Here is a 12144-nt window from a genome sequence, read left to right on the forward strand (position 1 = left end):
ATTTTTGTGCCATTTCAACAAATCATAGACCAAAACATTCAGCTCTTTCAGGACAATCAGCTGCTATGACTTTTGGTATTGGTGCAACTTCAGCTTTTATTTATATTTAACCTTTTCTCCAATTTTTTCTCAATTAAAAATAAACTGAGCTCATTTTACATCCTTTAAATCTTTAGATCTGTTTACAACCTTTTACTGCTCATTTCACATTTTGTTCTGGTTCAGCTTCTTTCAGCTGCCTTGTGCAAAAACACCAACAACACTACTTTCAGCTAATTTCAACTGTTTTTCAGCTGTTTTGTGCTTCTTTCAGATTTATTCAGCTAACTTTAACATTTGTGTGCTTTTTCTAACTTATTTCAGCTCATTTCAGCTTGTTCTGTTCTATTCAGCAAGTTTCAACTATTTCAGCTACTATTTAGCTGTTTTAATGCTATTTTTAGCTTTTTCATCTTATTCCACATTTTTTGCGCTTATTAAAATGTTTTTCAGCCTAATTCAGCAAACTTGTGCTCACTCCACCTGCTTCTGGTAATTTAAGCTTCTTTCTGCTTTTTTAGCTGCTATTCAGCTATATTATTCGTTTTGTGTGTGTGTGTGTGTGTGGGGGGGGGGGGTGTTAAGAAAATTTCCACTTTTTTGTATTAATTTCTACTTCTTCAAGCCTAATTGGGCACAATTGTGTTCTCTTCACTTTCTTTTGGCAAATTAAGTTCATTTCTGCTTTTTCAGCTACTATTCAGCTGTTTTATTTCTTATTTCAGCTTTTTACACTTAATTTCCATTTTTGTGTTCATTTCTGCTTCTTTCAGTCTAACTGGGTACAAATTTGCTCTCTCCACTTTCTTATGGTAATTTAAGCTTCTTTCTGCTGTTTCAGCTACTTTTCAGCTATTTCTAGCTAATTTCAGCTTTTTAAGCTAATTTCATTAATTTTTGTGCTCATTTCTGCTTATTTAAACCAAGCTTGGCAAATATGTGTTCTTTCTTCTTTTAACTTATGCCATTTCAGCTACGTTTCAGCATGTTTTTAGCTAATTTCAGCTTTTTTTAGCAAGTTCTTCAGCAATAAACATTTGCATTGCATTTTCGCCATAAATGCAGTTTCTCTAGTTTAGTTTATATTTATTTGGATGCAAACCTCAACAGCATAGTCTTCATGAACAGACACTTTCTGGTTAAAACTTCTTGAATGACCCAACACCGAGTCTGTTTTGTTGTCGTGTCTTCCACAAAAAGCCGAATGTGATTGAGAAAGCGGCACAATCCCTCACAGGGTCTCTGGCGTGAACTCTGAGAAATGCACTGACGAGATGGAAGCAGAAGAAGATTTGTGGAAGACGTCCGGGCATCCCTGGAGCTCGCTCCAATGGAGACGGCTCTGCTGCAGCCAGAGGCCCATGGAGTCAGACCAGGTTTCCTGCAGCTGCTTCAGATCCAAACAGCTGGTGAGGGAGCTCAAACAGTTTGAACTTTGACAAAAAAAAAAAAAAATTCTGTTTCTTTACAAAGTTACAGAGTTTTTGGTAGGTTTCAGTATGTTTTAACATTAAAAAATCAAAACAAAAGTCATTATCGAAACATAAGTTATCATCGTAAGAGGATGCTCTGAGGTGATTTAATGAAGAAGAGACTTCCTTAGATGAAATCTGTGCAGTACTTTTGAAGACTCATCTCTTAACTAAACAGTTACAACTTTAAAATGTAATCTAATGTATTAAAGTTGGTAAATCATTTGACAAAGTGCTCTGCATTTCTTGTTGTAATTGTGTAATTTATAAAAGCATGTGTTCTTGTACGACACAGTATGTTAAGACTATATATGTTACAGTGCATTATGATGGGACACATTGCAATAAACCAGCGACCGATGGCTCTCGAGCCACCAGCAGCTCTTTAGTCCCTCATCTGTGGCGCTTTGTCCAAAACTTACATGAAATTTAATTGTATCTGTTTTTATACCTACAATATATATATATATATATTTTTTTTTTAACAGTTTTTATTAGTATTGATCAATTTTCTGCACATGTTTGAATGATACGTCTAATTTTTACTTTATTACCTCAAAGTGGGATATATAATTATTTTTCCTCACATAGGCTTGCAGAGTCCAGTGTTTTAATTTTTTATCAAAATTGTTATAAACTGGAATTTTTTCCTTCTTCACATCATATTATCTTTTTTTTTGTCCTAGAATGTATAAGTATCAATAAATGTTAAAATTATTATTTTTTGCCACACTCACTGCTCAGAAAAGCCCCCGTCCAACAAACTCGAAGTGGCCCATGAACCAGGAGTTGATAAACACAGCTGTAGCAGATTTTGCAACACATTTTATTTAGTGAATAAAGGGGTAGAAATGGCTCTTTTGATCAAAAAGCTGCAATAAATGATGACACAATATGACACAATACAAGAAAATAGAATGTAATATGTTACAACATAACACAATGCTATATTTGGTTTCCTTTGGGATATTTTTTCCAACTTGGTGCTGCCCAGAGTGCTGCCTTCTCAGAAACTGTGTCATGGTTTGTAGAGGTAGCGCCCAGGAATACACAATGACACAAGGAGTGCAGGTAAAGCCAAAAAAAAAAAATGTTGTAAACAAAGCAAAGAAACTAAACTCAAAGAGACACAGAGGAGAACGAGACAGGACAAAAACACACACAATGCTCGACTGAAGGTGAAGTGAAACGCTGAGGGACTTGATGGACAGGGGCTGATAAAGAGTGGAGACACCTGAGCACACAGGTGAGAGTGGGCGTGGCAAGAGCTGAGGAACAGAAACCGACTGAGGAAGAGTGAACTGATGGCACTCTGGACCCTGGGAAATTAACTGAAACACATAGAAAACAATAAGAAACAAATCAAAGCAAAAATAAAATACACCAAAAGTTACCAAGAAACACAAGAACTGATCAAATCCACACGTAGACCACCACCTCCAGTGAGAGACATTGTACAATTATCATTATAAAAAATTAAAATAATGCAAATATACATGTAAAGATGGGGGAAGTGGTAGCGCAGAAGGTGGGCTTGTGCTCGGAAGGATGCCGGTTCAACTCCCTGGACCGACAACATCCAAATGTTGGTGGAAAAGGTGAAACACCCACACCTGCCTCCACCCTCACTTTCCCCACTTTGGGCCCTTGATCATTTAAAGCGGGCAGGAACTATTCAATACTGCAACAGAAAATGTGATAACGTGCAGCATCTGAACCACAATTAGGCCATTTTAAATTTGTTTTAATTGTACATTGTTGCCTATTTTATCTTGATTTTTTTTTTTATCCTTTTATAAACTTTTACTATTCTTGAATTGGAAGAACACACAATAATTCCAGTGTGCTCATACTAATGTATCTGTGCAAATTACAATAAATTCTATTCTATTCTATCAAGGTTTAGTTCAAGTTTGGGGTCCTGAAACTTCCACTTTAAAATTAAAGAATAATTCTAACAAGCACATTTTTACTATCACTACCACAAAAATTAACAACTGTCATAAATAGGTTTAAAATAAGTAGAATAACAGTTTAATATATTTGCATTATCATTGCACCCTTATTTACATTTTGAGCAGTTTGTTTGTCGTTTGGGTCACTTTCAGTTTGTCCTCATCCAACAATCAGTTGTGCTGCGAGTTAATTTTCATCATCAGTTCATTTATAAAAGCCTACTACCAAGTTATTAAATGAAGTGTTTCTGCAGTTTGTTGTAAATCTTGTTAAAAAGAACTTTATATTTTCATCTGATACATCACTTTAAAAGACGCCGTGCCTGAAGGCTCAGTTTCATACAGTCAGAACAGAATTAGAGCCGAGATCATCTCTTTTCACTCTTTAAAAAGACGTTACAACTTTTCCAATGCTAATCCACAAAAACATCTCTTGGATCTATAACATGGCTATTCAACTAAATTGCTCAGGGTGCCAAGAACTCAGGAGCTGGACATGCAGCAGTTATTGTAATTAAGTATGTTTGTTTTATAATTTAAAATCAAGTTTTATTTAAAAATGAACCCATTGGTGGGCCAAACTGAACACACCCATGGGTCTGATTTGGCCCCCGGGCCGCCAGTTGAATAACCCTGGATCTAGAATATGCGAGTTTTGCAGCATCAACTGTTTGTTAATTTTCTTCAGATCTTCTTGGTACATACGGTAAAGTCAATCTTTTATTTGTTCAGTGAGACGGTCATTGATTAACAAAAGGCTCATTTTAAAAAAAGTAGGATTTTTACAGCTTATATTTGCTGTCAAAGTAGGCAGCAGAGGTAAAAAATAAAATAAAATAGGATTGATTTAGTTGAAAATTAGATGTTAAAGCAAAATGGATGTGAATTAGAGTAATGAAAATGCATCGGATCCTCATCTGGTTTGTGTGTTGAGTGTTACAGGAAGTTGTGCGACAACAATCTGTCTGATGTGGTTGATTTATGCAAGCAGATGCAGGGTAATGAGGAAAAGTAGAAGAAATGTCCTGAAAAAGTTGGGACATTGTGTAAAATATAAATAAATCCAGAATGCAATATTAGAACTAGTTTTTTATTCACATAGGAACATATAAGTATATGTGCATCAAACTGACACTCCTGAAGTTTGACCTGAGGACAGAAGGTTAAAGCTCTTGTTTTGCCTTTCAGGCCTCTGGAGTTGCTCTGATCTCTATTGGAGCTCTACATTACTCAACCTATTCCCAGATTTCAGTCATCACCGCTGCTGTGTCCCTTTTAGGTCATTTTAGCACGTTCTTTGATAATTCCTTCATGGTGGCTTGTGTAAATGCATCTCTTAACAGCACAAGATGTGTTTAATAGAGATGACTTCTCTCACTCTGTTTCATGAAATAGTCCATCGGTATCCTGATAGTTATCATCCTTTTGGGGATCATCACAGGAGCGGCCTTTTCTGTATTTCGCAGCAGGATGAGATTCTTTAATCCTTCCCACGGGGAATTATTTTAAATTAAAACCAGCAGAAAAATAATAATAATTGGAACCCCTTTGATAGTATGCTAGAGGTGATATTGCTTCAACTAAAACGAACTTTAAACCTGTTCTCTCGACAAACTTCCCTGCTGCAGATGGACACTAGCATCAGCACCAAATACATACGCAACTTTGGTCTGGCACTGCTGAGGTCTATTTGAGTCAGCCTCCCCACCATCACAGACATCTACACATCCAGATGCATGAAGAGGGCCACCTGCATCATGAAGGACCCCACTCACCCAGCACACACACTTACAGAAACCCCGCTCCCCTCAGGCAGGAGATTAAGGAGAATTAAATGCAGATCCACTAGACTGAGGAACAGCTTCTATCCTGAGGCTGTTAGACTCATGAATCTCTAACCAAGATGGTCGCTGTGAAAAATCACATCATGTTGCTGCTGATCTGTTTCATGTTGCTGCTGATTTATTTCACGCTGCTGTGTTCATGTACTCATCTGCTCACACAGACTCATGTTTGTGCTGCTGTTCGGCGTATTGTTTTTATGCTACTAGTACTTAGTGTATTTTTATTAACTTTTTTCTTGGTTCATATCTTGGATCTTACTGTTTTTCTTTTACATTTTATACTTTGTTGGATGTAACTGGGACCCTGCGTACACAATTTTGTTCCACCATGACAATGAATGACAAATAAAGAACCTTGGATTCTTGAATCTATTTGAATTTTCTTCTTACTCTGACTATTGTTAATAAAAATGCAATTCATTTTGGGTCACACTGTGTTTAAGTGTGCCTTAGACTGCAAAAGCAGTTTTAGCACTTTCAAGCATATCATCCAACTCCTGGCTGAATATTTTGTTTAAAATAAGCACAACAAAATGTCATTAACTTTGAATTTATTGGCAGAAACAGCAAATTTGATTAAAATTGTTTAGGTTATTTGTAAATAACGATGATAAAATGCATTGAAGCCAAAATATGCAAATAAATAAGTACAATTATTGTATTCAAATAATCCTAAAAACCTTTATTGACTCCAAAAAAAAGGATTCTTAAGTCTATCCCATTTCAGAAAACCATTTCAGTGCTAAACTGCATTTCCCAGAAGCCTCTGCAGGATAGTGCCCGTCTTGAAAACCAGTAGAAAGTGTGCTCGTGCGTACTAGCAAGCTGACTGAAAAGTAAAGCTTCGTACGCAACATTGTGACTCAAACTAAAAGGTAAAGCCGCACATTTATTATTTTATAAAAGTTTTGGCTAATGTAAATTTTGATTAATCGATTTTTATTTAAGTTTTCAGGCGAGCTAGCTGATTATTTGACGATCAGTTCAGTTTGCTCGTGACAAGCTAGCTGTTTGATTTGAACTGTGAAATGTGTAGTAGCTTCATCAGCTTGACTTTGCCTTAACAATGAAAATAATATAAAAGTGAATTTAAAAAATAAAAGTAAGTAAATAAAAGTTTACCACGTTTACATATTAAACTCGTATCAGTTGGCTCTCCTACAATGCTAAATTGTTTCACCCAAGTGTTTTGTGTTTTTCATCAAGCAGCATGTCGGAGTCAACAAAACAAAGGATTAAGGAGCTGGAGGCAGAGCTGGAGAAGCTCAGGTCCCAGCTAAAGGAGGAAGATGTTGGAGCTGGAGACTACGTGATGTCCAAATCATGTCCTATTGAAACAGATAGAAGGTCTGATGACAGCACCAGCAGTGCTAAAAAATGTAGAAAGAAATCAGGCAAGGAGCGTCCCTTTGACTTTACTGCTCACCCTCGGCGTCATGTAGCGCTCAGACTGGCCTACCTGGGGTGGGTCTACCAGGGGTTTGCTGTCCAAGAGAACACAGACATCACGGTGGAGGCCAGACTCTTTGAAGCACTGCTGAAGACTCGGCTGATTCAGGACAGGCAGAGCTCCAACTACCACCGATGTGGTCGCACGGATAAAGGAGTCAGTGCCTTTTCACAAGTACGTGCATCAAATTTTACAAGAACGTCCCAGTTAGTGTTCAGAAAAGTAAAAAAAAGCTGTGCATGTGGACAAAGTGTGTAGCATAAATGATCATTTGTCTCCACTTCAGGTCATTACCATTGACTTGCGCTCCACACAGTTTTGTGGAGGTCTGGGCGTCACCCTCCCTGAAAATGTTGACCTTGATGCAGTAAAAGACTGTACCTCTGAGCTTCCATATGTAAAGATGCTAAACAGAGTGTTGCCTCAGGATATTCGTATCTTGGACTGGGCTCCAGTAGCACAAGGTTTCAGCGCACGCTTTGACTGCCAGTCCCGCACATACCGCTACTACTTCCCCCAAGCGTCACTGGATGTTGCGTTAATGGCGGAAGCTGCAAAACGGTGAGTGAAGAGGACTCGGAGTCGCAAATGCTGGTTTCTTCTTCCTCAAATTTCAATTTGAAGATGTGTTGTCGCTCAACAGGTACGAGGGCACTCATGACTTTCGTAATCTGTGTAAAATGGACGTGGGGAATGGAGTCCTGCAGTTTGAGAGGACCATTCTGTCAGCCAACATCAAGCCTGTGCATCCCCAACGCGAGTCCAGAAATCAATATGATCTGTTTGTGTTTGAGATCAAAGGGTTAGCCTTCCTTTACCACCAGGTATCAATATAATTATCTTTACATAGTATACTTTTATAGAAAAATGCAACATCCGGCTCATTTAAAACCTCTTTATTCATATGAAATAGGATATTTTAGTACTTATGGTCTGTTTCTGCAGTAAATCATGAGTTGTTTGGCTGCAGGTACGCTGCATGATGGCCGTGCTTCTTTTGATTGGACAGAAGCTGGAAGCTCCAGAGATAATTGATCAACTTTTGGATGTTAAGAATAACCCCAGGAAGCCCCAATACAGGTGAGGTTGTATACAATTGTTTTTTTCTTTAACATGAGAAGGATTAATATAAATTAGAAATATCACTGAAGTGTGAATTTTTGATTCATGTTCCGTCTGGCGTGCAGCATGGCGGTGGATTATCCTCTGGTGCTGTACCACTGCCACTTTGAAGGCTTGAGCTGGCAGCTGGAGGCGGACGAGGCGAACCACGTTCTGTCGTCGCTGCAACAGCACTGGACTCAGAGCGCCGTCAGGGCCCACATTCTGCACGAGATGATTCAAGGTTTGGAGGAAAGAGGTGAGAAGAAGATGGCCATCAGTGGTATTTCATGGTTTTTATGCTGCCTGCATTTGGAAACAGTCGGTTAAAAACAATCCCTATGGTTACATATGTAAATATTGTTAAAACGATGGAAGAAACACAACTGAAACTTTTTCTGTGTAGCTGCAGATATACTGACACTTAAAAACTCAAAATATGTGGTGTTCCACCTGTCGTACGTTCCGTCGTACACGTTGCACCGCCGTATAAGTCGCATCAGTCTAAATATGTCTAATAAAGTGGGAAAAAACATAAATAAGTCGCTTCGCCGTAGAGCTGTCATTTCTAACCCGAACCTGAAACCCGGCTCAGACCGACCCGGATTAGGGCTGGGCCGTTATAATCTGATTAATGAGCATGCCGGCCTGTCTCGGGCTTTTAATTATGTCAGGATTCAATTATAGCTGCGATACAATTATATGATAACATGGCCTGCCATACTTCCACCAGCCGCATGCGGCCATTGCACCGCGATGCCTTTTTACGGCCATGAAAGTACAAATACCTCTCAGCTCCGAATCTTCTGCCCCGTTTATTTAGCTGTGCGTCCCCTACCGTTAATAACTAATTAAAAATGTCAGGGGGTTTTCCCAGGTTTGGATCTGTAATTATTGTTAATTTGTCAGGTCGGATGGGGTTCTGAACTTATGACTGTGGGCAGGGGCCGGGTTGGGACAGATTTTTTGGGCCCAAATGCAACTCAACTTCGCCGTATAAGTCACATCTATTGTGCGTCACCACTGACCACCCAGAAACGTGGGCCAGCGTTGTGCCAAAAATCAATTGACTGCCAAATGGCGGCTGTGGGAGCATGCACAAGAGAACTTTAAGAAGAATTTAACAAGATTAACACTTAAAAACAATTATTTGTTTGCTCGACATTATAGCAACGGTGTGTCTCAGTTGAACTTTTCCTTAATAAATGCACTTTAATGGTCAAATCAGCTGCATTTCGCCTGGGTGACGCGGCGAAATGCAGCTGATTTGACGTTTGCTCCAGGAGTTCAGGAGCGAAACGAAGGTGACTTTGTATGGCAAGCCAAGTGTCTCATTAATAGCCACTTTACCTATTAATGAGACTCTTGGCTTGCCATAATGGTCGAGGGTCCTCTATGGTAATGGTTAATATTTTTCATGTCAGAATGAATGAAATTGTCAGATCTCAGCCAAAAATTGTTATAAATATGGGGGGGGGGGTGTATATTAGTCGCTTCAGTGTGTAAGTTGCAGGACTTGCAAATTTATGAAAAAAGGTTTGACTTATAGGGCGAAAAGTACAGTAATAAAAATGTCAAAATTTGATGGTCAAGATGGTCGATTGTTTTTATTTATCAACCTAATTTTTTTTAGTCCAAGTGGAACTACATTTTAACTAGGGATGGGGCCGATCCGGTATCTGTATCGGCCTCCGATACCAGCATAATTTACGTATCAGATTTTTCCGATCCATGGTGCACGTTGGCTTCACACTATGGAATGGATTTCCTGAACGGAGGCGTAATAAGACCCACCTCACATTCAGGAAATCCATTTCATAGTTTGCAGCCAGCTACAACGCGAGGACTGAGTTAGCAGCACTGTAGTTAACAGTTGGCCAACTTTTCATCTAAACATGTCCGCTGTGTGGAAATATTTACACTAGAAACACCACAAAACAAGACAGCAACGTGCAATGTCTGCAGAACCATAGTGCCACATTAAACCGCGGTAAAGTTAGTTTTACGTTGGACATTCAAGCTTCGGCGTGGCGCTACTCTTGCTCAACCCGAAACATGCGACTCGACCCCGGCCAGCCGCGTCCAATCTGCCCCACTCAATCTGCCCGTCTCTGAGGAGGGACAGACTGAGCGCGACTGACTGAAATCAGACTGCTTGCTACGGATTGAACAAGAAGACGACGACGTCACTGAAGCCCCGGAGCTCGAATGTTTACTGAGAAGCTGCTAAACTTCATCATAATTAATGACAAACCACTATCACTTGTAGAAAACCAAGGATTTCTCAGCTTGATACTTGCAGCCAAGATATAGTTTACCCTCCAGGAGATATTTATCAGTACAACAGTAGACAATCATAAAAAAAACATGATTTGAAAATTATAAGAACATTTATATATATATATTTAAAAAAAAACCCAGCTACATTATAAAGTGATGTAAAATACTAAAAACAGGAACATGTCTGTTTGTTTATGCCATGAAGGTGTTTGAAGCCATTTAACATTTTGTTTAATTTAATTCATTTATTCAATCATTTAAAGAAACAAAACAAATTTATCAAAAAGTAAACATTGAATGAAAAGAATGCAGAAAGAAGAAAAATCTTATTTTTGCTCCTTATTTAAAAAAAAAACAACTTTAAACAATCACTTAAATTAATCACTTTAATACCCACTTTAAATCTAGGAATAAAAAGAAACATGTTTTGTGTTTGCAGAATTTAATTCTAACTTTAAAACTTATCAAACATTAATTAAACTTACCTCAAGTTGCCTTTTTGGACATGCATGCATAGATTTGTACAAATTGTACTTGAGAGGAGATTATTACAGTCTCATAAAATCAACGATGATGATGATATCGGAACTGGATCGGTATCGGACGATATTTAAATTTAGGTATCTGATCAAAAAAGTGGATCGGTGCATCCCTAATTTTAACATGAAATAAATTTAATAAACTAAAATAATTTTCCCACTGCTCTCAATCCACAGGTGGTGTATCTTCTAACCGTTGCTGCCTTGTGGAAGGCAGCAGACAAAAAAACTACCGTCCACTGCTGCAGCGGCCGTGCTGCGAGAGCCTGGAATCCAGGATAGATCATTTTGTGAAAAGAGGCCGACTAGAGCGGGAGGAAGGGGAGAATGGAGGTGAAACTGTTCACAGAGGCAAAAGATCCAAACAGTCCCACAATTCCTCCTGTTTGCCTGACTCCTCGTGCACACCAAAACAAGATGTTGATCAGAAGATGGATACTTAGTTGTTTTTTTATTATTCCAGAGGAAAATGGACTTGTAAATTTTTATTTTGCTTTATAAATCAAAGTAATTAATTTACTTTTATGTTGATTCTTTCATTCATGCAAGTACTTGTTTTACTTTGAAATAAAGCCACTGTTGAGGATGTTGTTTGTGTCATTGATCTGAGTGGGGGAAGGCATAGGGGGAAGGATGGACTCTTGTCAGACGGAACTAATGTTAAAGCGAGGAGATTCGTCGGAGTCATTTTAAAGTGGCTCTCGTGAAGCTACGAAGCTTGTTTGTTAGCAGACAACGTAGCGCAAACTGAGTTTCATTCAGGGGTATTTTATTACAAAGCTGCCTCCAAACAGTTTGTGTTTTCAGATATTTTGACTGTTTTTCTTAAATGGCGGTGGTGTCGTTTAACCGGTCGTTCGTGGCCATTTCTACGTGAGCACCACTTGTGCTAACGTTAGCCTGTTAGCCTTCCTGGTTCAGTGCTGCCACTGAGACACTGCCGCAACTGAGATTGAGCTGTTTGGAAAGTCTTTGACGTCCAAAGGTAAAAAAATAAAAGTGTCACACTATTAGGCAGTTATAAAACTAAATAAGGTTTGGTAAAGAACCGGACAGAAGTTTATTCAGAGATCACGAAGGTTTTAGTTTTTGTTATGGTTTTAACTTGTTGCAACTTTTAACATTTTCAAGCTCTGAAATCTTTTAACAGCCATTTAATGATCAGATAAAACAAAACCACGATGCAATTAATCTATTTCTCATCAGGGGGCGTGTTAAGGGGAAATAAAGCGGGCAAAAGCGTTTATATTTAATTTATTTTGACGTGTTTAAGCTTATTTATTTTACCCAGTAAGGTTAAAATATCCAAGAAACGCTTGAGGGCATTATTTTCTAAATCAAGTCTACTTTAGGTCTTAACATGTTCTTGAAAGTAATTTAATGTTTTAACTGCTTTTTATTATCCAGTTTCTTGATATATATATATATATATATATATATATATATATATATAGGTTGCAGCTG

The 12144-nt window shown here is 38.3% G+C and overlaps 2 protein-coding genes across 2 annotated transcripts in view; both read left to right on the forward strand.

Annotated features, from left to right (window-relative positions):
• Positions 1-6087: 6087 nt before the first annotated feature.
• pus3 (pseudouridylate synthase 3) lies at positions 6088-11123 on the forward strand. Its single transcript, XM_037690904.1, has 7 exons — positions 6088-6185; positions 6496-6934; positions 7047-7321; positions 7404-7584; positions 7731-7840; positions 7948-8120; positions 10858-11123. Exons 2-7 carry the CDS (start codon positions 6521-6523, stop codon positions 11121-11123), a joined length of 1419 nt encoding a protein of 472 aa, XP_037546832.1. The 5' UTR covers positions 6088-6185; positions 6496-6520.
• A 406-nt stretch (positions 11124-11529) lies between these two features.
• The window catches only part of dcakd (dephospho-CoA kinase domain containing), a 3822-nt gene continuing 3207 nt past the window's right edge, over positions 11530-12144 (forward strand). Inside the window, exon 1 of the mRNA XM_037691085.1 lies at positions 11530-11665. The gene's annotated coding sequence lies outside the window, so the exon portion shown is untranslated. The remainder of the gene's footprint in view (positions 11666-12144) is intronic.

This window comes from Nematolebias whitei, chromosome 17 (assembly GCF_014905685.2).
Source record: "Nematolebias whitei isolate Nwh7 chromosome 17, NemWhi1, whole genome shotgun sequence".
Lineage (NCBI taxonomy): Eukaryota > Metazoa > Chordata > Actinopteri > Cyprinodontiformes > Rivulidae > Nematolebias > Nematolebias whitei.